General features: G+C 39.7%; 1 protein-coding gene across 1 annotated transcript in view; it reads left to right on the top strand.

The window, feature by feature from the left end:
* Positions 1-482: 482 nt before the first annotated feature.
* Positions 483-26,145, top strand: part of LOC149225769 (alpha-mannosidase-like) — a 438,322-nt gene continuing 412,659 nt past the window's right edge. The window contains exons 1-5 of the mRNA XM_089380011.1: positions 483-1,025; positions 1,164-1,247; positions 2,039-2,127; positions 2,248-2,422; positions 24,973-25,092. Coding sequence (XP_089236137.1) covers positions 804-1,025; positions 1,164-1,247; positions 2,039-2,127; positions 2,248-2,422; positions 24,973-25,092 — 690 coding nt within the window. The 5' untranslated portion in view covers positions 483-803. The remainder of the gene's footprint in view (positions 1,026-1,163; positions 1,248-2,038; positions 2,128-2,247; positions 2,423-24,972; positions 25,093-26,145) is intronic.

Raw genomic sequence — 26,145 nt, 5'->3', positions numbered from 1 at the left:
ACACACTAAAATATCATTTCATCTAATTTGTATTTAATAACAAATTTTAAATAACAAAACAACAGAGCCTGAACAAAATTTGTTTGTCTGATTAACCCAAAAATTTAAAAATAATTAGACAACAATTATCCCAAAAAAAAAAGGCCACGCATTTCTTGCTCTATGAAGCATCCGATGAAAATCCAAAAAAATATTAACCAGCGCCTTCTTTCTATTTTAAGAATCGGATGAAATCCCAAAAAAATGATATTTTAAAGCACTTTATATCTTTTTGATATCTTGAAGAATCTAATAAAACTTAGGACTTAATTGATTCACACAGATAACACATGCAAAATAAAATACTAAATTTTATACATTCACATGGTTTTTTGAGTGTCGATATTCTGTGTGATACTCAAATCAGATATATGCACTACAGATGCCGATATTTTGTTAGTGTATATCACATATATGAAGATTCCCGCCTTTGTGAATGAAGACAAGATGTACACATTGACAGAACTACCCAGGAACATTTTGCTCGGACGACTTGTCGTAACTTATTGGGTCCAATAAATTATATCGTCCAGTCGAATCCATCTCGGAGTTGGAACTCTGAGTCTCGAGAGCGACAGCAAACACGTTGATCCAAAGTCTTTTTTAACTGCCCTGCAAATCTTCCCACTCCGTTTAGTCTGCCATGATTCGGCCTTATCTTCTAACAGTTGCATTCATTGGTTTTATTACTATAAAGGCCCCTAAACTGCTGTAAAGGAGGTGGATTCCTGAAGGCAATTGAATCTGATTTTACACCAACATTCATGGCTCCATGCACAGCTTTGCAATGGAATTGGCTTGCCATTGGCACCATATGCTTTTTGCTCAATCTCCCTCTATGCAAATCTCTGCCAATTGATTACAACAACACGGGAGGGCCAGTGCAGGGAAAGCTCAATGTTCATCTCGTTCCCCACACCCATGATGATCTGGGATGGCTCAAGACAGTTGACCAGTATTATGTGGGTTCTAACAATTCAATTCAGGTAAAAGCCTCCATTCATCCCTGTAAACTGTGAATCACAATTCATGGAGAAAAGAGTTTTGTTTGTAATTCATGCAGGAGGAAGGCAATAATGCCATTGGACTTTTGATGTTATTCTGATTTGGGTTTGTGTTTGCAGGTGGGTGCAGTTCAGTACATTCTGGATACAGTTGTTGCTGCATTGCAGGAGGATCCAAACAAGAAGTTTATTTACGTAGAAACGGTGAGAGGATCATTGTACATTGCACATTGGATGAATTTTCAGAATTTTCTTTTAATGAATATACTTTTAAATCCTTTTGAACCAAACTTGGCCTGTATAGTCCCTTGTTTCGGAATGAAAATCAAACTTCAATCAAAATTTAATAAATAACTAATGAAAAATTAATGTTCGAATATTAACAATTAGTTTTTATGACTGAACAGCAGAGTTCTGAAATTGTTAGTTTGTTTTTTTTTCCGAGAAATTTATAATTGCAAATATTTATGAGATTACTACAGGTTGCTTCTTTAACTTAAGCGCTGAGCGCACAGTATCTATCAATCGGTGGGATGAAGTGTCACACTATGACAAATGCCTCACTGCATGACAAATACTACGCACAGTCACTTCACGGTCATGACAGCCATGTTATTTCACGGGATAAAATATACCATACCTATGGGACAATGAACCCGGCGGGGAATATCACCATCCCCTGTCGACCAACCAGTCAAGTCTCCACTGCAAATATTTATGTATTAATTTATAATGGGTGCCTAGGTTGGGCAGCATAGGAGAAAGCAGTGTTTTTCATCTGATATAGGGTGTGTTTAACGGATTGTAAAAATGAATGGATGGAGTAGATTACAAATGCCTTTACATCACAAGTTTAGGTTACATGATTTGATATTTATGTTTTAGGACTTCTCTGATAAGGTTTGAAAATGAGTCTTGTTTGTGTCTTTAGTAGATTTTGGATGTGGTGATATTCAAATGAAATGATTCTGAGTGTCCAGTCCTTTCGTTGTCAGGGCTTCTTTGTAAGGTGGTGGAGGGAGCAGAATAATAAGAAGAAGAAAATTGTTCGGAGGCTCGTGGCTTCCGGGCAGCTTGAATTCATGTAATTTGGCTATTTTTTGAAGTCTCTGAACTGAGATAAGAGTGTTTCTGTGCTAGATCGACACGAGGCTCTATTTCATTATAGTGAGTTGATTTTTCTGTTCTCTCTGTTGCTCTCCAGAAATGGGGGTTATGTTATGCACGATGAGGCAGCTACCCTGTATGTGGACATGATAGATCAAACAACTCTGGGGCACAGATTTCTTAAGAGGGAATTTGGCATTGTACCTCGCATTGGGTGGCAGGTTGATCCGTTTGGGCACTCGGCCGTTCAAGCTTATCTTCTATCTGCTGAGGTTTGTTGGTGGTCTTCCCTGTCTTCTTTTGTCCAGAATTTTGCTTCACGAACCCTGAAAACTGTAAGTATAAATTATATTGCATATGCTGATCCTTATTGGAAATCATGGCTTTGGAATCCCCACACAGGCTTATATGAAAAAACATGTTTGTATATATATGAAAATGCATCTTACATTTCATTATTGAACTGAAAAAGATTATACAGGATGGAGCCAAAGCATGATCATTTACTCCTCCCTACATAGGCGAGGAGGAACTGGCATGTCAACTTTAGCTCCAACCTCAAAAGGATCTACATTTCCTGTAAAGACTTATCCTGTCTGAAATCTAGTTAGACATCTCCGATCCATTGTGCATTCTCTTAAATGAAATGGATTAGGGATCCTATTATAGGTTGCACAACATAGTGTTCTCCACAAGAAGGAGATAACTGTCAATCTAAGAATGTCCCAAGCGTTTCTTCCTTCTTGTGAGACCATACAGTTGTCTTCAAACTCAACTTCTTCCAATAAAGCAGGGAAACAAAGAGAATGATGTATTCAGCAGTAATACATGCCCAAAAGACTCTGGGAACTTTGCAACTCCACATAACATGTTTAACAGGAAATGATCCTGCTGAAGGATATTTGAAGAAAATATTCAGCTCTTTTCATAAAACAGCAACAGGGCATACGTTTCCGACATAAGCTTCCGACACTGTTGAACCTGCCCTTCGAGGTATCATGGGAGCACAACATGCCTCTAGAGATCCTCTTAATAAGTTAATTTTGCTTTCCAACATAAGTTTCCGACACTGTTGAACCTGTCCTTCGAGGTATAGTGAGAGCACAACATGCCTCTAGAGATCCTCTTTTAAGTTAATTTTGCTCCACTCTAGTGTATGTAGCTTCTGCTTTCCTCCAAAATGTGAGACGAAAGTGTTCTAAGAAAGAATATGACGTCCTTGCAATTCTAGGGACCATACAGGGTTGGAGCCCTGTAGCCGTGATTCTTTACAGTTGTGTAAGTATTGGCTCTTCGCCTCAGTTGTGAATTTTAGTAATTAAAATGTATTATAATTTTAGTTATCATAATGTATTTTTGAATATATATAGATGAATTCAACATTCTGAAAAACCACTGGGCATTTATCAAACTTAAACTCGCTATTCCAAGAAAGCCTGATTTCAAACAAAATCTACCAAAAAAAAAAAAAAAATTCATTAACATTCAATAGTACACTAATAAACCGATCATTAACATTCAAAAGTAACTAATAGGAACAGCCATCCTCAATTCTGTTGGAAGATGAAACCAAAGATCATATCTGTGTATCTTTTTATCTCGTTTCAATTAAAATACCATGCTCAGAGTTAATCAACACCTCCCTGATAGTCGTGTAAGAGCGAGGTTCTTTTTAGATAACAACATGATCTCTGGAGCTTTTCTGTTCTTGTGTTCCGCAATTTCAATTTGAGTGCATTAATTATTCATTTGCCCCCCTTTTCTCTGCAATCTGCCTTCCAAACCCTACCTGTGCAATGAGAATTGGTGTAGAGAAACCCTAAAACGCCTCACACGTACAGGAAACCCTAATATACTCTGTCAATCGCTAGAAGAAGAGCGTTGACATTCTCTGGCATTGGTTGTCAGTCTGCTGGGCGTTACTACTCTCGCGTTAGACGTTTTTCACTTCATTGGATGAGCCACACGGGAGTAAACTGGAGGAAAATGCAACCTTTCTTTGCAAGTGTGACTCCTCGCATATTCAATATAATATAATCGGATTAGCTGCGGATCTCAGAGGACTCGTCATTGGAAATGGCTTTTGCGACCTTGGAATACTAGTGGATGGAACTGAAGGGCGTGTGGAAAGGTTGGAAACATCATCTGGTAGGAGCGGTGCTGCCCAAGACTTTGAGTCGCAGTTTCTTCTTCTTTGTGCTGTCAGAAACGGGACGCTGCTACAGGCGATAGGGTTTGGTATTCCCCTCCCACTTATTACACCATTTCGTCTTGACAATGGAGGTCTGAAAATAAATCTGTTAAGGCGTGGTTTGATTCCTTTGTCTTGGTCGTTGCGACAATATTTACGCATTGTTCTTCCCATGGCTGCCCGAGAATTAAACGCCGGACCTGTTCGAAGTTATTACATAACCCTGGTGACACACACTTGACTGCTGTAAAACATATAAGATCTTATAGTTTTGAGGTCATGCCTCCCCCTTGCCATATGGGTACCCTAGGGCCATCCATGGGACTTGGAGAGGATATTGGTATCTGCAAAGTGTGCATCGATCTTGGACCAAACACTGGTACACATGGAACCTGGGTGATGCAAGAGCATCCAATTTTCTAGGTCAAAAGTGTATTTTGGTTTTATAGACTATTTTTAGTCTCGTGGATGTTAAAATATCATTTTATTTCATTTCCTCCTGCGCATAGTTGCAATTACCTACGACATGGATGGACAATCCCCAGAGTCCGAGACCATCTCCACCGAGACCTAAGAAGAAGAAACTGTTAGAGTGACGTCTCTTTGTAGGTTGGGTTCATCATTCCTTTTAATATTCTAAACATTCTTGTAAAAGACAGATTGTTTAATAGCCCTGATGGGTAGTCTACTTGGTTGAAGCCCTTAAGCATTTTTGTAGTAAGGCAGATTGTTTAATAGCCCTGATGGATAGTCCAAATGGTTGAAGCCCCCTGCCAAGTCTTTGGTCCTTTGTTAGAGGTGTGTGTTCAATTCTCTTTGGGTCTATCAGAGTTAGGCTTCAATAATCAAGTCAGCTAAACAAATCCTTTTAAGCACATCCACCCATGATAACTATGTGTAAAGAAAAAAGAAAAGAAGGAAATTGTTTAATGTGGATTACAACTTGCCAAGCCACATTCCCCTCACTCACGTGAACATTGGTGAGTCAAGAAATTTATGGAGTTGATTTGGATACACCTTTTGCAAAATTTAATGTGTTTTGATCTGGATTTTTAATTAATTTATTTTTATCACAAATAGTGAAGCAGATTTATCATATCGATACATTCTCTTGTTTCCATTATTGGTGTGGTGCTTCGTGGAAAAGAAAACTATCCTAAATGGTCAAGGAAGATTGAGAATACTCTCATCTTCAATCATTCCTTTTTCACAAAATTTAGTGTTTTTATCTAGATTTTTAATTAGTTTTTTCCCATCGCAAATTGTGAGGCATATTTATCATGTCAATGTATTCGCTCGTTTCCATTGTTGGTGTGGTGCTTCATGAAAAAAGAACTATCAAAAATGATCAAGGAAGATTGATCATACCCTCATCTTTAATCATCCTTTGGATGGCATTTCTAATGACAATACCAAACCAACCAAACTAATAATAGATAAAGAGCTTGCCATATGGACGAATCAAGATGAGACGAGAAAGTTTATGCCTTGATCGCTGTTGTAAGTGAGGAGGTGAGCTGCCAAATTAGATCTATCAAGGATGTTTGGAGTGTTTTGAAGAAATTAAAAGATCTGAATGATTCACATTTAGAATTGGAGCTAATTCAACTGTTGATGAAGCTCTTCAACCTCAAAATGAAGGATAATGATCTTTTACCTTAGCTTCTGAAGTAAAAGCCATCATGCATGACATTGATGCTATTGGTGTGAAGATATACATTGCTCTCCCAACCTTCATCTAGGCCCTCTACCCCACATGTTCTCACTATCTTGAATCAATTCAAGCTAGTGGACGATCGAAAACCCTTGATTTTGACTCTTTGGTGAAGAAAATTATAGAACATGAGAAAGCTTTCTAGAAGAAGATAGCTTTGCCAATTGGAAAGATTGTATGACTTGCTTAAAAAGGGAAGAATCGATCACATGGTTCTTCTAGGGGAGAAGGCAGCAAGAGAGGATGCGAAAAGAAGAATTACATAGGTGGGGATGTAGGCACAGTCAAGGTGAGAGTTCTGATCTTCATTGTGTTCATTGTTGTAAGAGTGGACATGAAGTAGAGACATGTAGAATCCCATGGGAAAAGATCAAACTTGAGAGGCAAGAAGTAATAAAATGAAGACAAAGGTAAGCCCCTAAATTCACTGATTTTGTTGATGTTCATTACAATATTGGCATAAATGAAGATTTATTCAAAGCTTCATTTGATTCTTGTCGAGATGCTTGGTTGGTTGATAGTGTTGCCACGTGACATTTTAGAGAGATTTTTTTTGACGAATTGAATAAGAATGTAAAGGGTGTAGTGAACTTTATAGATAGATTTCTCAAACATGCAGGAATTGGCACTACTAGACTCAAATTGTCTAGATTACCTTATTTTCTTTTGGATGATACTCTTTATCTTCCTGAGTTATGGAGGAACTTCTTGTTTCTTGTGCATATTCAACAAGGCCATTATATTCACATAAGTTGAAATAAGGAGGTCTTTTGACAACATGGTTGTCATGACAAGATGGGAGGATGACAAACTGTTGAAGTTGAAAAGGACATTTGCATGGGCACAAATTCTACACAACTTTCTCACTATGATGAAGGTACATTGTCTTCCAATCTTTTGTGGCATGTTAGATTTGGACACATCAACTATGATAGTCTTTGTAAGCTGAAGAACAATGGTGTTTATAGTTTTCCTACCATTCCAAAGAACTCGAAGCAATGTGACACTTGTATCCTTGGAAAACACAATGATCAACCTTTTCACGATTCCACTTGGAGAGCATGTAGAAAGCTGGAATTGATATATTTTGATTTGTGTGGCTTGTGCTTGTTCCAGTTGCATTTGGTAATAAATATATCATGACTTTTATTGAGGACTACATTGGGATGTGTTGGGCTTAATGTTAAAACATAAGTCTCAAGCTTTGGAAACATTTAATCAAAATGAAGCTCAATCTAGTATTAGCACTCTTCATATTGATGATGGAGGGGAATATATCTCTAATGAGTTTAAAAGCTATCTTTGCCAACATGGAATCAAACATCAAACCACTGTTCCATACAATCTTCAGTAGAATCATGTAACATAAAGAATGAATAAGACAATCTTATGTTTTTAATAATAATGGGAATTTATGGAGAATAGGTAACTTCGAAAGATCGTTTGCCACTATTACACCAAATACAACTTTTCATAAATGCCACTAATGTGTCAGATGCAACATGTCTCCAGAGACTTGAACCCACGCAACTGGGGAAACAAATTGTTCACCAAACCACCCAAGCTAAGATCCTTTGACAATGAATAGGACAATCTTGAATATGGTATTCTCAATGCTATTTTCAAGAATGTGAAGTTGATGTTTTGGGTTGTTGTAGTTCTATGTGCTCTATATGAGAAAAATAACATATATAGGAGTCCATCTCATGCTCTTGGGAACTCCTTATGAAATGTGGTATAGTTGCATTCCTTTGGTGAGGCATCTTAGGGTCTTTGCTTCCACCTACTATGCCTTAATTCCTAAGGAGCAAAGAAAAAAAACTAAGTGCAAGGAGTCGAAAGTGTATCTTCTTGGAGTGCTCAAATACCACAAAAACATACCATCTTTATGATGAGGTAAACAAAAAAATTCATCCTTTCTAAGGGATGTGTTTTTCTTGAATCCACTAAGAATGACAATATTGTTAAGTGGCGATTTGATCATCTTGATAGATTCACCCGAGTAATGACATTCACAAGTTTGATGATGAGATTCCACATCTTGAAAGGGGAATCCCTATCTTTGATCAATCTCTAGACTCTCCTTTTGAAGTACCATCTCCCCCTCATGAAGAAGATCCAACTACTTCTTTAGAATGCGAATTCAATTGGATAATGTGATTGAGAGTATCAAAAGGTTGAACCTTGATGGGAATACAACACCATCTCAATTAGTGGAACAATTTGGACCATCATATAAAGGTCCAAAGTCATTCATAAAGATACTTGAAAGCGTTCATCTTGATGAGGTTGGAAAGATAGGAACCAAAAGTTCTACAAGACAAGATGGAGGTGATGTAGAGAATTTAGATTCAGATGATGCAAATGATATGGATGTTTCATTTGATTGTAAAATGAATTTATCTATTACCATTGAACCAACTTCATTTGAAGAAGTTGCTTCTCATGATGAGTGGAAAGAAACCATATAGAAAGAATATGATGCTCCCAATGTCTCATCAACAATGAGACATGGACATTGGTGGATCTTCCATTTGGAACTAAAACAATTGGCTGTAGGTGGCTCGACAAGAACAAGTACAAATTAGAGGGCTAACTTGACAAGTATAAGGTGAGGCTTGTGGAAAAAGGACATGCATAGAAATAAGACATAGACTAAGAGGAGACTTTTGCTCCCATAGCAAAATGGGCTACATCTTGTGCATTATTGGTTTTGGAAACACATTATAGGTGGAAGATTCATCACATGAATTTGAAGACAACATTTTTAAATGGAAACTTGAAGGAGGTCTACATGTCTCAACCAGAAGGATTTGTTGTGAAGGGTCAAGAACAGATGGTACGCAAGCTCATCAAGTCTTTATATGGCCTAAAGCAAACACCTCACACATGGTATGAAAAACTAAGTAGATATCTTTTGAAGATCAACTTTAGGCATTTTAATCTTTATGATGCAACTTTATTTGTCAAGAAATTTGGCCAAACTATTGTATACTTGTGTATGTAGATGATCTTTTGATGATAGGGAACAATGAAGCATATTTGCATTCATAAAGAAAGAATTGAAGGGTTTTGAGATGATAGACATGGGATATTTTCACAACTACTTAGGTATTGAAGTGACTTAACATCCAATGCATGTATTCATTTTCCAAAAGAAGTAAATGGGAGAATTGCTAAACAAATTTGGCATAGATGATTGTATCTTTTCTCCACTCTAGTGGAACAAAATCTGAAGGCAACATCAAAAGAAGGGGATGAGTTCAAGGATGCAACAAAATATAGACAACTTGTGTTAATTTTACTAACCCCAACTATTGGCAACTTATCACTTGGTGAATTCTTTTTTTTTTGTAAATTAATTTACTACTTAACTACTAAATAAAAAGCACCACTGGAATTTTAACAAATAAATTAAAGATAAATAGCGGAAGCAAAAAAATAGCACCAATCTCATACAAATGCACTCACATAAATTTTTGCCTTCCAATTTTCTCCTTCATTAAATAATATCTTTAGCATACAAGGGATTCCTTACTGAGAAAATGGCCCTTTGAGGAAAAATGCAAACAACAAAAATCTAGAAATTTTCAGCTAACTAAACCCTCAAAACCTATCCTTCGATCTTGCTGGCTGCTAGATACTTGTCCCTTGTTGCACCTTGTTCTTCTTTCTGTAGAAGTTGCACATTTGGATGAATGTCCTCCCCAATCACTAAGATTTCATTATCTCACTGTGTCTTGTGCTCACTTGATATATCTTTTCCCTTAGCCTATCCTTCCTTTTCTAAGATCGAGTTACTAATCGAATCCAAAACCCTCATCTCCAAAGTGATTGATTGTTGAGATTAGATCTCAAATTTACTGTAGATTAGATGTCAACTTCACTTGAGATCAATGGTTGAGATTCATCTAATTCACTAATGTAAATAACTTTTGCATTTCATTAGATTAAAATCACTTTTTCTTATAAAAGGAAATTACTTTAATAATTCCTCTAATTAATTAATTGAGAAGGTTAAAGGACCTTTGGACAATTTCCACACGTCTAGGTACTTAGACCTGTGCAAAAGTACCTATCCAATGTTAATATCATCAACATTGTTGGGAATCTTATCTACCATATTACTACTAGACCAGATATTTCATTTGCAGTTATGATTCTTTCTGGGTTCATGCAAAAACCTTATGAAGGACATTAGTGTGTTGCAAAGAGAGTTCTAAGGTACTAGAAAGGAACTCAAGCCTTTGAGCTCTATTGATTTGTGGTAGCATCGGATGTGCTCTAGCCATGAAAATTGGTGGAGAGGCTAAGGCACATAAGATCTCCAAGACCAATAAATCGTTAGGGGAAATTCCACCCGGTTGGGGAGATATTAAAATAATTAATATTTTTAATGGGGTTCTTAAGTCCAAACTTAGGAAAATTAAAATATTAATGGGTATAAATATAAAATTGGGTGAGAAGTTCTAAATGACATGGATCAAGCCAAATCTAATCTTCGCTGTTGATTAGGGACTTAATCTCGACCGTTGAAGACTCAACAGGAAAAGTATAAGAGGAGGCTTGAGGGTCAGTTGGAGATACACCAAGTTGATTAGTCAATTCGATTTTTTGGGGCAGGGTTTGCTGAGAAATCGAGTTAGTGATCTGTTGCAGCAAGGGGCAGTTCGGCACGAGGTCGAGAATACATAGCAGAGAGGTAGAGATAGTGCTAGAGAGACAACGCAGAGCCTGGGAAGGTTGACGCAGAGGCAACTGGGACTTACGCAAAGGCTGAGGAGGCCAGCGTGGGTGACGCAGAGGGTTAGAGGGTTGATGCAGAGGTATCAGCAGTTGCGCAGAGGCTAGTGGAGCTGACGCAGAGCCAAGAGGCAGCGCTGAGTGATTTTCGTGGGGCACACTGAGTGCTGGTGAGCTGAGAGGGTGACGCAGTCCCTATTAGAGTGATGCAGACCAGTGGAGAAGCTTGAAGCAGCTTTCGCTGTCTAGCTAAGGAGCTATTGTAGTTGTTGTGGGATTGTTCATCCAATGATTGATCAGCCAGAATATCTGTCTCCGAGGAGAGGCATTACTGTTGAGGACATTCTTTGTTGGGTGAGCCATTTTTGGCACCTTAGTTGTATTCATAAACTGCATAATAATAAAACCCTCATATTTGCTGCACCGGTTTTCCCGCATTGGGTTTTTTCGGGGACGATTGTCCAAACATAACGGTGTCCCTTGTGTGTTTGCCTTAGTTATTTCAGTTGCTGATTCTTTATATGTGTTAAGGCTGCATTTCTGTTTGTTTTCGGTATTTATATTTATAAATAACTTGTTAATGAAAAGAACAAGTAGGAGAAAATAAACCAGATAATGCAGTAGGGATTTCTGACGTGTCAGACTTAGAAATTTCAACATGGTATCAGAGCATTGCAGATCACAGGAGCACTGAAGGCACCAGCAAAAATATGAAGAATTTGCAGCAGTAGCAGCTGCCCAGAGAGATAACGCTGTTCCAGAGTAGAAGTAGTAGAAAATAAGTGACACAGAGGGCCTGTGTCATCATTTCAGCAAGGAAGAGGGTCAACGTAGGGGCATAGAAGGGTAGATTAGACCTACGCAATGCCCGATCATCTTTCTCAGCCAGGAAGGATCGACGCAATGGCCAGGAGGAGCAAATTCTATTGTTGCTGGGATTGTGTAGATACTAGAGCATGAAAGGCTCAGTTTCTTTAGTTGCCGGGGCTTGGGGAGCTGTTGGCAGATTGTGATTGAGAAGCTAGTAGGGTGTTGTTTATGTTAGTGCAGAATAGTACCTAAGGAGATAGAACCAAGGTAGAGGGAGTCGCTACCTTGACGGATTTCTAGCCAAGAAATCCATATCTGAGTTGCAATTAGAAGGAGTATTGGAGAGGAGCGGTACGACAACTGGCCAGAGGATTTCCAGAAGAGAAATCAGGACTCAGAGAGAGATTTCCAGGAGGGGTGTCGAGACTCGAGGGAGTCCTGAGGAGCTTGTTCCTTAGAGGGTTTCTTGTGCCAAAAGAAATCCAGATCCAAGTTTTGCTGGGGAAGCAACGAAAGAGGGAGAAGAGAACTAGTTCGACATTCATTTTGGCAGAGATGGAAGCCACATCTCCAGGAGGGAGGTGGGGTGACATCGAGTTGTAGTCAGGGGCCTACATACTAGGGGCAGGATCCTTGAGGTGCCCAAACTCTTGGATCATATCCGACTACGAGAGCCCTTAACGACAGTAGCAGGATGACAAGGTTTGGGTGGAGCAAAGTGTAATGGAGCAACAAGGCAATGCTTGGGTGCAAAAATCTGAGGCAGCGCAGTAGAGGTTGAAGCAGTGCGAGAGGCACAAAGGTGAATGCAACAACGCAGTGGTAGTAGAGAAAGCATAGGATAGCAGCAGAGGCAGCTTCAGTTTCACGAGGCTTCCAGATTGACTGGGATGCCAGTATTTGGGAGAAGTCAGTTACCTACTTCTCGGTAATTGAGTTGCAGTGCAGCAGTTAGTAGTGGCAGTGCTAGGGGCAACGTGGGCAACATATTGAGAGGGAGATGTAGTACAGATGTAGCATTGGCAGTGGCAGTGTCATGGCTAGCAGTACAGGAAATAATAGTGCAGATGATGTGAGGCAACATGCCAAGCAATAGGACAGGTACCGGTGCGGAGGATCAGTGTGATGTTTTCATGGTGAAGCATTACTAGAGCACATTCCTCGCTAAGAGGGAGTGTTGATTTGTGGTAGCATCGAATGTGCTCTAGCCATGAAAATTGGTGGAGAGGCTAAGGCACATAAGATCTCCAAGGCCCATAAATCGTTTGGGGAAATTCCACCCAATTGGAGAGATATTAAAATAATTAATATTTTTAATGGGGTTCCTAAGTCCAAACTTAGGAAAATTAAAATATTAATGGGTATTAATATAAAATTGGGTGAGAATGTTTTGGATCAAACCAAATCTAATCTTAGCCGTTGATTAGGGACTTAATCTCGGCCGTTGAAGACTCAACAGGAAAAGTATAATAGGAGGCTTGAGGGTCAATTGGAAATATACCAAGTTTATTAGTCAATTCGATTTTCTGGGGCAGGGTTTGCTGAGAAATCGAGTTAGTGATCTGTTGCAGCGAGGGGTAGTTCGACATGAGGTCGAGAATACATAGCAGAGAGGCAGAGATAGTGCTAGGGAGACAGCGCAGAGCCTGGGTAGGCTGACGCAGAGGCAACTGGGGCTTACGCAAAGGTTGAGGAGGCCAGCATGAGTGACGCAGAGGGTCAGAGGGCTGGCGCAGAGAGCCAAGAGGCTGACGCAGAGGCATCAATAGCTCCATAGAGGTTAGAAGACCTAACACAGGGCCAAGAGGCAGCGCTGTGTGATTTTTGTGGGGCAGACTGAGTGCTGGTGAGCTGAGAGGGTGACGTAATCCTTATCAGAGTGACACAGAGCAGTGGAGAAGCTTGGAGCAACTTTCACTGTCCAGCGAAGGAGTTGCTGTAGTTGTTGTGGGATTGTTCATCCGGTGATTGATCAACGAGAATATCTGTCTCCGAGGAGAGGTACTACTGTCGAGGAAATTCTTTGTTGGGTCAGCCATTTCTGGCACCCTAGTTGTATTCAAAAACTGCATAATAATAAAACCCTCATATATGTTGCACCAATTTTCCCGCATTGGGTTTTTCCGGGGATGATTGTCCAAAAATAACGGTGTCCCTTGTGTGTTTGTCTCAGTTATTTGAGTCGCTGATCTATATATGTTTTAAGGCTGCATTTGTGTTTATTTTCGTTATTTATATTTATAAATAACTTGTTAATGAAAAGAATAAGTAGGAGAAAATAAACCAGATAATGCAATAGGGATTTCTGACGTGTCAAATTTAGAAATTTCAACAGGCTCATCATGTTGAATATAAACCCTATGAACAAAATCAATTCTTTTCGGTTTGATTGTCTAGGATGCCACTTTCTCAAGTTTAATGGATAAGGATTTAGCAATAATTTTCTCGGAGACATTCAAAAGCATGAGGTTTTTGCAATGCTGTTAGTTGCATACTTGCTATTAGGTATTCCTTCTTGTGTGTGAGTGGTTTTTGCATCATTGTTTTGTGCTTGTATCAATTAAACAAAGCCTTTAGATTGGGCCTTTTTAAAGCTTTGCAATTTCAACCCCCTTTGGATCTTTTCTTGCTTGAAATTCTTCATTAATCTCTCTAAGAATTTCTAGTGAACTACATGTGCATTGATACTCCTCTTCTTGATTTTAAGCCATTGACATACATGTAACACATACACATAGACTTCCTCCAAATAGGTATGTGTGGTTGATGATTTTGTTATAAGACAAGCTATTGGGGCTTTGTTTCATCTATGCCCTTAATTTTAGCATTGATAGATGTTTTATTTATATTCTTTAGTGAATATAAGAATTATATTTACAAAAGAAAAGACGTAGTGAACTTTGAACATTTATAGGAATGAGGGGGAATACATGCCAGGTTTCCTAGGGTTAGTAATTGTCTTCATTGAATCTAGGAGGGAAATGAACCATATTAATTCTATTTTGACTTTCTTAAGAGGAACAATGCATATGAAAATTTTTAGGTCTTGGAAGAATTGATGGAACACTATACATGTATGTTTCATAGTTAGGGATATGTTTAGTAAAGGAATATCCAAGGATGAGTTGTATCTAGCTCTAAACAAAATGAAGAATGGAAAATATTTGACCCATGATGGTCTTCGTTGCAACTTTTTTGAAGATCATGTGGGACACAATGCACGATGTGTTGTTCAGAATGGCATGTGAAGACATTGCTCAAGGAATATTGTTTGAATTTCTGAATTATAGGCTGCTTAAATTAATCCCTACAATTTAGTGAGGACACTATTAGTTGTTGGCAACATATCACATGATCATATACATCCTAAAAATTAATTGACAAGGCCGTTGCATTGCGCATTTAGAGAGTGGCATATTGAATAGCTAGGTTGAAATAAATGGGCTTTTTGTAAGAACAATTCATCTTAGCCATATGCATGATTGCTTGGAAAACTAGGGAATGTGTGAGAGAAACATACTAGGTTTCATTTTTCCTCAAGATTGATCTTGATAAAGCCCATGATCAAATTGACTTGCAATTGATTTTGGATATGCTACATTATTTAGGGTTTGGATCTTCTTCTCAAGGTTGGTTAAAAATCTATTCTTAGAAGCGTCAACTCTAGTTTTGGTCAATGGTTCTTTTTTTCACTGCATTCTGCCTCGTTGATGTATTATACAATGTTGTCCATTAGCTCATTATCTGTAAGTTCCGATAGTTCTTTAGGGGGCTAATGCCCAAGGATTCATTTAGGGTATCATGATTCTTAGAGATATAGTCATGATTAATAATCAATTTGTAGATGATTCCTTCTTGTTAGTCTACTTGGATCAAAACTCTATAGATTCTAGTATTGCTTGCTTGCATACCTTTTGTGCCGTTTTAAGCAATTGTGAGCAACCACAAAAAATAATTTTAGTTTGTGGGTGTTGAAAATCCTTACATTTGATTCCCCATTCTTGGAAGGACATTCAAGTATATGAGATTTTGAAGTACCTTGGCATCCTAGTTGGGATTGGTATTTCCCTTACTTCTACATGAGAATGATGTGTGGAAAAGGTCCAAGATAACCTCAAATATCTCCTATTTGCTAGTAAGCTAATGCTTATATCTAAGATTTTGTAGGCTAGACACATTTATTATGCCTCCCATTGTCTCCCAGGTAAACCCTATTTTGGGATGTTCGAGAGGATTTGAGATCCTTACTTTGGGTGAAATATGTTGAGGAGAGAGGTCCAACCATGGTACTATGGCACACTTGGATTCTTTCAAAGCCAAAATTGATACTTCATTTGATTGACATTTTTTTCTCAGGGGAGGATTTTTACAATAAATGTCTTGTTTAGAGCATTGATGGTGTTGCTCCTTGGAAAAATATCCCTTGTTTATTGATTGTAACGTGCAAAACACATTTGTAAGTTATAAAGTCACTTTGATTTATGCGACATAATCTTGACACTTCAGCCTTCAAACTTCAAATTTCTTTTATTTCTAAAAGCATATAAGAAGCATGGAAATAAGTAGCTAAATGGTTGTTTTGGGATTTTCAGGCTACCAAAGAAGATGGGATCTTCACTCTCACCACTTTTGGGGCTGGAAGATTTGAGGTCAATGCATTGTTGATCTCCCTTGATTTCATTGAAAGAGGCTTAGTGAAAAGGGGATCTTTTTGTCAAAAGACTCATGGGATGTAGAGAATAGGATGTGGCTTGAGTGGAGAACTTGTTGATTTGGGGTAGCATTGGATGTGCTCTAGCCATGAAATTTGGTGGAGAGGTTGGGGCACATGAGGTCTCCAATACCTAGAAAGGGTTTGGGCAGATTCTAAACAGTTCAGGAGATATTAAAATAATTAATATTTTTAATGGAGTCCCTAAGTCTAAACTTAGGGAAATTAAAATATTAATGTGAATTAATATGAAACTGTGTTACAGTGGTCCAAAAGACATGGATCAAGCCAAATCTAATCTTAGCCATTGATTAGGGACTTAATCTCGGCCGTTAATATGTCAACGAGAAAAGTATAAGAGGGGGCTTGAGGGTCACTTAGAGGATACACCAGAGTGATCAGTCATTCTATTCTCTAGAGTGGGGTTTGCTAAGAGAGATAGAATCAGTGATCGAAGTTGCAGTTGAGGGGCATTGAGTATAGAGAGACAGAGAGGCAGAGATAGTGCCGGGAGAGCAGCGCAGTAGTCGGGGAGAGTGACACAGTAGCAGCCAGAGCTCACGCAAGGCCATGCAGAGGCCGTCGGGAGTTGCGCAGAGCTTCAGAGAGGCCAGCGTTGCTGACACAGAGGGCCAGAGGGATGATGCAGGCCCATCTAGGGTGACGCAAGGCCAACACTGGGTAGAGAGAGGCTGACGCAGTCCAGAAAGGCAGACGCTGGGGTTTCTGGGGCAAATTGGAGCTAAGGAGCTACCGAAAGGATTATCCAGGGTTTCAGCCAGGACATTTGTCTCAAATTGAGAGGTATTACTACCAAGGAAATTCTCTGTTGGGTAGGCCGGATTTGGCACCCAGATTGTACTCTGATATTGCTTAATAAGAAAACCCTCAGATAGCTGCACTGGTTTTCCCACATTGGGTTTTTCCGGGGACATTGGTCCAAAAATAATGGTGTCATTTGGTGTGATTGTTTTTGTTTCTTTCAGTTGTTGTTCTGTAATATGTTGAGCATGCACTAATGTTTATTTTCAGTGCATTGTAAATAACTTGCTAAGTAACAGAACAAGTAGGTAGGAATAAATCAGATAAAGTGCATGGAGGGTTTCTAACTCGTAGACTTAGAAACTTTAACATGGTATTAGAGGGTGATTGCAGATCATAGGAGGATTGAGGACATCAGCCGAGCGGAGCAATAACAACAAAAAACAACTGTCTTGAGGTGACAGAAGTTGTTTCTAGCAGAGTAGCAACAAGGGAAGGGTGACACAGTGCCTGCGTCATCAAGGGTGAGCCAGGAAGAGGTAGTGCAGAGGCTAAGGAAGGCAAAGGGAGCCTCACACAGAGCCACGCAGAAGCTAGGAGGGTTGACGCAGTTGGCTGAGGAGGCTGGGTTGCTGGTGTCGGGATTGTGCAGAGCCTAGGAGCTCTCACCTTTAGGTTGCTGGGGTTTAGAAGGCTGTGGGAACATTGCAGAGTGGAGCTGGTGAGGTACTGTAGTCAGAACAATACCTGACAGGGCAAGGCCAAGAGGAGGGAGTTGCTACCGAGGGTTTCTAGCCGAGAAACTCAGATCAGTGGTGTGGTTGCACAGACGATTAGAGTAGGGGGCATCTCGACATTGGCAGAAGGATTTCCAGGAGGGAAATTGAGACTCAGAGGGAGTCAGATCGAGAACTTCTAGGAGGGAAGTAGAAGAGCATCATGGCACTACATAGAGTAAGAGACCACGACAGATTGGACGGAGCATCGAACTTTGTAGTCTAGAAGGCCAAAATCTTATCTGTACTTGACAAAAATCGTGTCAAGAAATTCGCCTTGAAGGTTATAGCCTAAGTCACAGGACACGTCCTCCAAGGTCCCGTGTCCCGTATTTTACGTGTCGGACACGAAAACGGCCCTAAAACGTGTCGAAAACGTTTTTCATCGTGTCCTGTAAAATGTAAAACGTATTTGCCGGTTTTCGTCGTGTCCTGCATCTGGAAAACGCGTATTCCGTTGATAGAAAACGTTGCCTGCATAAGCTGCCATTTTTTTTGAAAGAAACAAATAATTTTTGAGTGGGGCAGCTTAATGATCAAGTCTAGGCCCTAGTATTGATATGCTATTCATGGTAATGTTAAATTCTTAAAGTAAAAGTGACATTCTCCTTAATCTTCATTTTCATCCTTTTACTTAAATTTTTAACATTACCATGAAATGACTCAGGATGTTTGAGAGTGGTTTCGGCCTCGTTAGATTTCATATGGAGAAAGTAGAATTTTAGATTTCATTCAAAATGCAGCAGACTTATCAGTTTTTCAGGATTGGGAGATTGTAATGTTTCCAGGTGACACCACCTGCCCGAGCTACCCCTGCCACCAATAGAGGACGTGGTCTACCTCCTATAGCTCCTACTTCTAGTTCTTCAGCTTCTAGAGCATAGCAAACTCCATTGCCAACTCCACCAGCATCAGCATCTACATCTAGAGGGAAAGGGAAAGCTGTGGCATTTTCTCGCAAGAGGGGCAGAGGAAATCAATAGGATTAAACTTTAGTTATTTTCTTATGTGCTTGTAAGTTGTACATGAACAATGAACATTGAATATTCAAGAATCAAGACCAAGCATATCACATTCTAATTTCTAATAGTAAATTTTGATTTTATTTATTTTTTTAAAGTGAACTATGAACTTTGAGAAGTAATTATATTTTAATTTGATTAGATAAGTTGCAACCTGCAATTTAATATGGATAAAAAACTATTTTTCGGTATATATATATATTTTTATTAAATATATATAAAACGTGTCCCCCGTGTCTTGTTTCTAGGTCGCTGCGTTTCGTATTGAATACTCGTATTTACGTGTCCTCCGTGTCTCATGTCCTCGTGTCATGTGACTTAGGTTATAGCTATCCCAGTTGACCCTAATGATAACGACAAGTATGAGGAGGCAATGGCGAGGGCCAAGAGCATCATCCTTGACGGGGTCAAGGACCATGTAGTACCACACATTGCCGAGAAGGAAACGACATATGAGATGTGGGAGGCCCTCAAGAAATTGTACCAGCATACTTCTGTGTAAAGAAGAATGTTACTAGAGAATCAGTTGAGGTATCTGATGAAGAAGGGAGAACCGATTGACACCTCCCTCGGAGTACTGAACGAGATTTGAGATCAGTTGACTGCTATAGAAGCCACGCCGGATTAGGAATTGATGGTGAGGACGGCCCTAAATGCTGTCTCAGAAGACTGGGAGGTATTTGTCCAAAGTATACTAGGCAAAAGGACACTTCCACCTTGGGATGAGATGTGGGTTGCCCTTCGCCAAGAAGAGATCAGACGACAATCGAAGATGGGTAGCAGCAACAAGGGGATCAAAGTTAGGCAGGAGGAGGAAGATGTTGCCTTAGCATCTGAGGGAGAGCAGGAGAAGCGGCAGAAGAAGGATCTCTCCAAGATCAAGTGCGTCCACTGTGGGGAGCTGGGTCATTATGCGACCCAAAAACCAAGGAAGAAGAGTAAGGGAGAGTCTTCCGAGACTAAGGTAGCGCCAGCAAGGGAAGTGTTGACAGATGATGACTGTGCCATGAGTGCACATGCACCACTTGAGCAAAAGTGGGGAGACATCGAGCTGTAGTCAGGCGGACTATAGGCGATGAGGCGCAGGATCCTCGAGGTACCCAACCTCTTGGATTAGACCTTGCTATGGGAGCCCCGAAGAGGAGTATCAGGACTGGCTGATGTGGGTAGAGATGGATGCAGATGAAGCGGTAGAGAGAGCTACAGTGCAAGAGTCCCAGACAGCGTGAGGCTAGCAGGCTGCAGCAGTGCGAGAGGCACGAGAGTGTTGCACCAGTGCAGGATGGCACAGAGAGGTGTGCAACGGTGCGAGATGCAGAGAGTTGTTGCAGCAGCGCAGAGGTCAGAGAGGGAGCACTTGTCAACAGCAGAGAGAGCTTCAGGATCAGGAGGGTCTCTAGCCCAACAGGGAGGTCAGAGTTGAAAGATCAGTTACTTACTTCTCAGTAACTGAGTTGCAGTGCAACAGTGGGCAACACGATGCAACATGATGAGAGGAGGTGCAGTGCGGATGCAGTGCTAGGAGAAAGGACCAGCAGCAGCACGAATGCAGAGGGAGTTGTCGTACAGATGCAGCACTGGTAGTGGCAGAACCATGGGCATCAGTACAGAATACAACAGTGCGGAGGATGGTAGGTAGCAGGCCTAGCATTAGCACAAGGACCGATGCCGGATGATGAGAGTAATACTCAGTGAGGAGTATTGCTAGAGCATAATCCTCGTTGAGAGGGAGTGTTGATTTGGGGTAGCATCGGATGTGCTCTAGCCACGAAATTTGGTGGAGAGGTTGGGGCACATGAGATCTCCAATACCCAGAAAGGGTTTGGGCAGATTCTAAACAGTTTAGGAGATATTAAAATAATTAATATTTTTAATGGAGTCCCTAAGTCTAAACTTAGGGAAATTAAACTATTAATGTGAATCGATATGAAACTGTGTTAGAATGGTCCAAAAGACATGGATCAAGCCAAACCTAATCTTAGCCATTGATTAGGGACTTAATCTCGGCCATTGATATGTCAACGAGAAAAGTATAAGAGGGGGTTTGAGGGTCACTTGGAGGATACACCAGAGTGATCAGTCATTCTATTCTCTAGAGCGGGGTTTGCTAAGAGAGGTAGAATTAGTGATCGGAGTTACAGTTGAGGGGCATTGAGTACAGAGAGATAGAGAGGCAGAGATAGTGCTAGGAGAGTAGCGCAGTAGCCGGGGGGAGTGACGCAGTAGCAGCCAGAGCTCACACAGGGCCATGTAGAGGCAGTCGGGAGCTGCGCAGAGTTTCAGAGAGGCCAACATTGCTGATGCAGAGGGCCAGAAGGTTGACGCAGGCCCATTCAGGGTGACGCAAGGCCAACGCTGGGCAGAGAGAGGTTGACGCAGTCCAGAAAGGCAGACGCTGGGGTTTCTGGGGCAGATTGGAGTTGAGGAGCTGCCGGAAGGATTATCCAGGGTTTCAGCTAGGACATTTGTCTCAAACTGAGAGGTATTACTACCAAGGAAATTCTCTACTGGGTAGGCCGGATTTGGAAACCAAATTGTACTCTGATATTGCTTAATAAGAAAACCCTCAGATAGCTGCATTGGTTTTCCCACATTGGGTTTTTCTAGGGACATTGGTCCAAAAATAACGATGTCATTTGGTGTGATTGTTTCTGTTTCTTTCAGTTGTTGATCTGTAATATGTTGAGCATGCACTAGTGTTTATTTTCAGTATTTACATTGTAAATAACTTGTTAAGTAACAGAACAAGTAGGTAGGAATAAATCAGATAAAGTGCATGGAGGGTTTTTAACTGTAGACTTAGAAACTTCAACAAAACCTTGGCCCATAACAAATCCGTGCTCCCTTTTGATAGGGTTGCTATCAAAGAGATGTAGAGCCTTGTTCTTGCCGAATATCTTTCCAAAATGAAAAACATTTATGAAAGTCCAATCTAGAGAGATTGGGTCGATGGGCTTAAGATGATCCTATCCATGAATATAACAAGTGTTGTATCAACTTATGCATAGGAAGTCACCCTTGGCTCCCATTTGAATATGCAATGATCTTTGTCAGACGCAACATTTCGTTGGACTACTAGGTTGAGCAAGGTCTATCCTTATAGAATCTCTTATAAACTCATAGCATTTGTATGGATGTTTATTTATTAGGGGTTGCCTACTAAGGCCAAAGTAGCAAAGATTGGTCTTGTTGATGATAAATGTTTTTCTTGTTCCATAGTTGACACTTTCAAATACATTCCACGAGGGTGCTAGTTTGCTCATTAGTGTTGGAAGCAAGTTCAAGAGAGGTTTTCTTACATGCTTTAGGATACCGCTCATTGGAGTGCATCTCTGATTAGAATTCAATTTGCTCATCTTGTCGCATTATAATGGCTTGTGGCATTGGATTTGAGGTTCTTCTATGTTCTCTCTTTAAATATTGCATTGTAAGTTTGATTTTGAGGATTTTAGTTGTATTGTATTTGCTTTCAAAGGTTGTCGATGGATGGGGTATGTTCTCAAGCCATGGCCAAGGGCTTTTTGAATATTAGAGATGCCAAAAATATATGTTGATTTCTATTGTTCGTCACGACTTTCTTTGTAATAAGATAAATGTACTTGTGAACGTACATTCTTTTATGCTCTTGTACATATTGCTCTATGTGTAATATAAGTAGTAGTTCTTAAAAAAATTGCTCTCACCATGATGATTTCTTACCACCAATAAGTTGTCCATGACTCGCATGGATTCAAAATTCATTGAATGAGTTCGATGTCCTATTTGTGTTTGCAGGCCTATAGAAATCCTAGGTGATATAGGTGATGGACTCTAGACTATGAATGAGATGAGTTTTGAATGCAGGTCAGAAGGTTGACAAGACAAAAAGACATATTATTCATCTTGGCTGTTCCCTTGTCAAGTAGCATACGAACGATTGGGACACATTCTCAAAAATTTCATTGGGGTGGGTAGGGGGGTGCGAAAGGGCTCCTTTTGGTGGCATGGGTTGTGTGTGCACATTACCAAGGGAACATAGGGGGCTGGGTATTATTGGCATACGAGCACAGTAGGTAGTTCTTGCCAGTAAAAGGGTACTACGCTTCGTGGAGGGGATGCTCCTTGCAAAGTCTTATTTATCCATGAGATTATGTAGATTCAATGCTTGTAGGGGATTAAAGGTCCTTTCTAGTTGTGTTATATCATTGGTAATGCTTGGTGTCTTTAGGTTTCAAGTCCTGACCGACTTAAAAGAGTTTGGGCTGCTTGGCATGTTGTGCCTAGCATGGCAGTTTGAGGTACCTTGAGTGGCCTGTGACTTGGTGTCGCATTTGATTTAGACATTCTGGTCCCTTAGTGGTTAGGTTGGCCTTTCACTTAGGTTTCTAGTAAAAGGTTGGCAAGGAAAGGTCTCTTTCTGGAAAGGGTTTGTGAATTATGAGCACTGACATTGACATATTTGGTGTGCCCTTAACTGGACCCAAAAGCTCATTTCTTTGTATAAATTTGTCATAGAGGGCCTTCAGTGCATGATCCCTTAGGGTTGTCTTTTTAAAATGTAGTTAGATGGGTTTGGACTGTTCTTGAGTGATTAGAGTTGGAGTGGAAGCCTTTTTATATTCATAAGATGAAGGATTTGTAAGCTATTATAAGGTACACTTCTGACATTGTCTCCTACTTGAACAAACTGTTGGGGGTGAAGGATCTTGTGGTGCGTTGGTTGAAGAGTTGTCAGCCCATCTAGAAAGGTCATTCTTCTTTTAAGCGCACCATATGGGGATGACCTATGCTACATCAAGGGTTCCTGTCAAGAGTATGCTTCAAAAAGCAGATGTAACATATCCCACTTGTGTTTTGTGTGGCAATTATGAAATGTTTGCAGCATGTCTTTTGGAGATGTTGGGCTGCTAAAGTGTTTTGGACATCGTTTCACGGTGAATTTCTATTCATTTTGGTGTGGAAGCATCAATGTAAATTTATTTTTCAGGAGGATACCCTCCCTTTTAGTTTGGGTGAGCCGAGGAGTTTTAAGTAGGATTTGGAGTTGCTTGTGAGAGTCAAATTAAGTGTTTTCCGTTATGATACCTTGTTCCTTACTCTTGTAGCGCAGGCTAATGTGCTTTCCTTTTTGGCCTTTTTAGGACAGTATTTTTCCTTTTACCCCTGTTTTTCAGGTGATGTAATTGTATGTGCCATGATGTAGTATTTTCTTTATGGAGTAATGTATGCAGTCTTTAAAATATAGGCTATGAGGTTATTAAGACTTAAGAGGTCTAAACTTAGGCTCTTAAGCAATGAATGTTCACAAAGATAGAGCAAGTAGAACAAAGAAGTAAACAAAATTTCTAGAGTGAGTAGGAAGGACACTATACTTCATCAGTGGAAAGTATATTCTCAACTATTGATGAAGTTACATGAGAGGTGAGGTATTTGAGGAAAAACCATTGTTCATAAGCACCATAATGTTACATGCAAGGATTTATTGCTATGGATATATCAACGGGCTCAATCTGCTTCCTAATTACAGGGATGAGGTGGAGTTTGAGATATGTCTACTAATATACATAGTATACAGTACATTTCTAAACTACATTACATAGGTATGATAGGCAATTCATTGTAAGGGCATCATATTCCAATTTGATATGGTTAAATATATAAATGCATAGTGAGTGTCCTCAGAAAAACTTGACATAATATATTAATAAATTATAACTAATAACATTCTAGGATAGAGCCTTACTAAAGGAATTTTTATAAGTATCTAGTGAACCACCTAAATATCTAAATTAACAACCATGTTCTTGTAACTAGCATACAGGGAATTTAATAACTGGCTGTACATCTTTTCTATGCAGTCCAAACTATCATCTCAAGGGCAAGAGGCAAAAGTTATTCTTCTACAATTGGCCATAGTCTCTAGCTTGTAGTGAATTTGAGCATGGTGATATGATTGGATGTTAATACAGAAATTAATGGCTTTCACCTGAGTTGTGTGTTTATTTTTCGACATCCATAAGATTTTTTGCATGTTTTTTCTTTAGCCTTAGATTTATACAGTTTTTCACAAGAAGAGATCAGTGTGTAGAGTATCTGATTGGTGGTAATTTACAGGTTGGATTTGATGGACTGTTCTTTGGAAGAGCAGATTACCAAGACATTGCAAATAGGAGAAAGGTTCGTACTATGGAGATGGTCTGGCGTGGTTCTAAGACCTTTGGGTCATCTGCAGAGGTGGGAACAAATTTGACTTCTAAAGGTCAAGATTCTCCTAGTTTGCCAGTTATTTTTCATCATCAATAATCCCATAGTAACACATCTGTTCTGAGCAATTATCTGTTTCTTTTGCTTCGATTACATAACAGTGGATTATGAAGTTCTTTTTGTGTGAATCATGTAGTTTTTTTTAAGTGGAAGCACTATATTTAAGAGAGAATAAGAAGATGAGATAAAATTAAGATACCGTGAAGAGGTATTAACCCAAGTATCTTACTGTTATAACTGGCGTAAAGAAGAAAGCCAATATTTCTAAAATAAGAACGAATTCTGATGATGGCCATAGTGAAACAGGGCATTGGACAATTCCCAAAATGCCATAGGATGGAAGAATTTGTTATCTTTGTGATACTAATAAGGTGGAGGATGAAAAACACTTTCTCGTAGAATGTCCTGCATATGCCACATTTGATCTCAATTCAGAATATTGCAACAATATTGACCTTCCTAACCTTTTAAATTATCAAAGCTATTGATATTTAGGAAAGCTTCTCTCCAACCCGTTCCAGCATAGACTATATATATATATATATATATATATATATATATCACCATGTAACTTAGCACACCATCCTCTGGCCCATAGGCAGGGCTAAGATATTTTTCAAGGCATAGGAATATATATACACTAAGCACCTCATCCTTCAGCCCATAGGCAAGAGAAATATATTCTTCAAGGCATGGAAATACCCACACACACAGACACACACATTTCCGTGTAATCAGGCACCCCATCCTTCAGCCCATAGGCAAGCCGCAAGGGTAAGATATTCTTCAAGGCTCAAGGCTGTTATACAACAAAGCTTGAAGCCATTGCAACAATATACATGATATGACCTCAACATGTCACTTGCGGGAGTTGAACCTGGGTGCGGAGGATAACAATCATTCCTCCCAATCACCCGAGATAAACCCAATTGACATAGGAATTAAATTCGAAGCAAATAAGTAAATTCCTAACCATTTTTTTCCTTATGTTTGACAGACCAAAGTTGGTCTCAATGGATGTTA

Source organism: Pinus tabuliformis, chromosome J (assembly GCF_031772625.1).
Source record: "Pinus tabuliformis cultivar Carrire ecotype Pingquan chromosome J, CPIR1, whole genome shotgun sequence".
In the NCBI taxonomy this organism is placed as follows: domain Eukaryota; kingdom Viridiplantae; phylum Streptophyta; class Pinopsida; order Pinales; family Pinaceae; genus Pinus; species Pinus tabuliformis.
The sequence above is the reverse complement of the archived record's forward strand: the minus strand, read 5'-3'. Positions and strand labels throughout refer to the sequence as shown.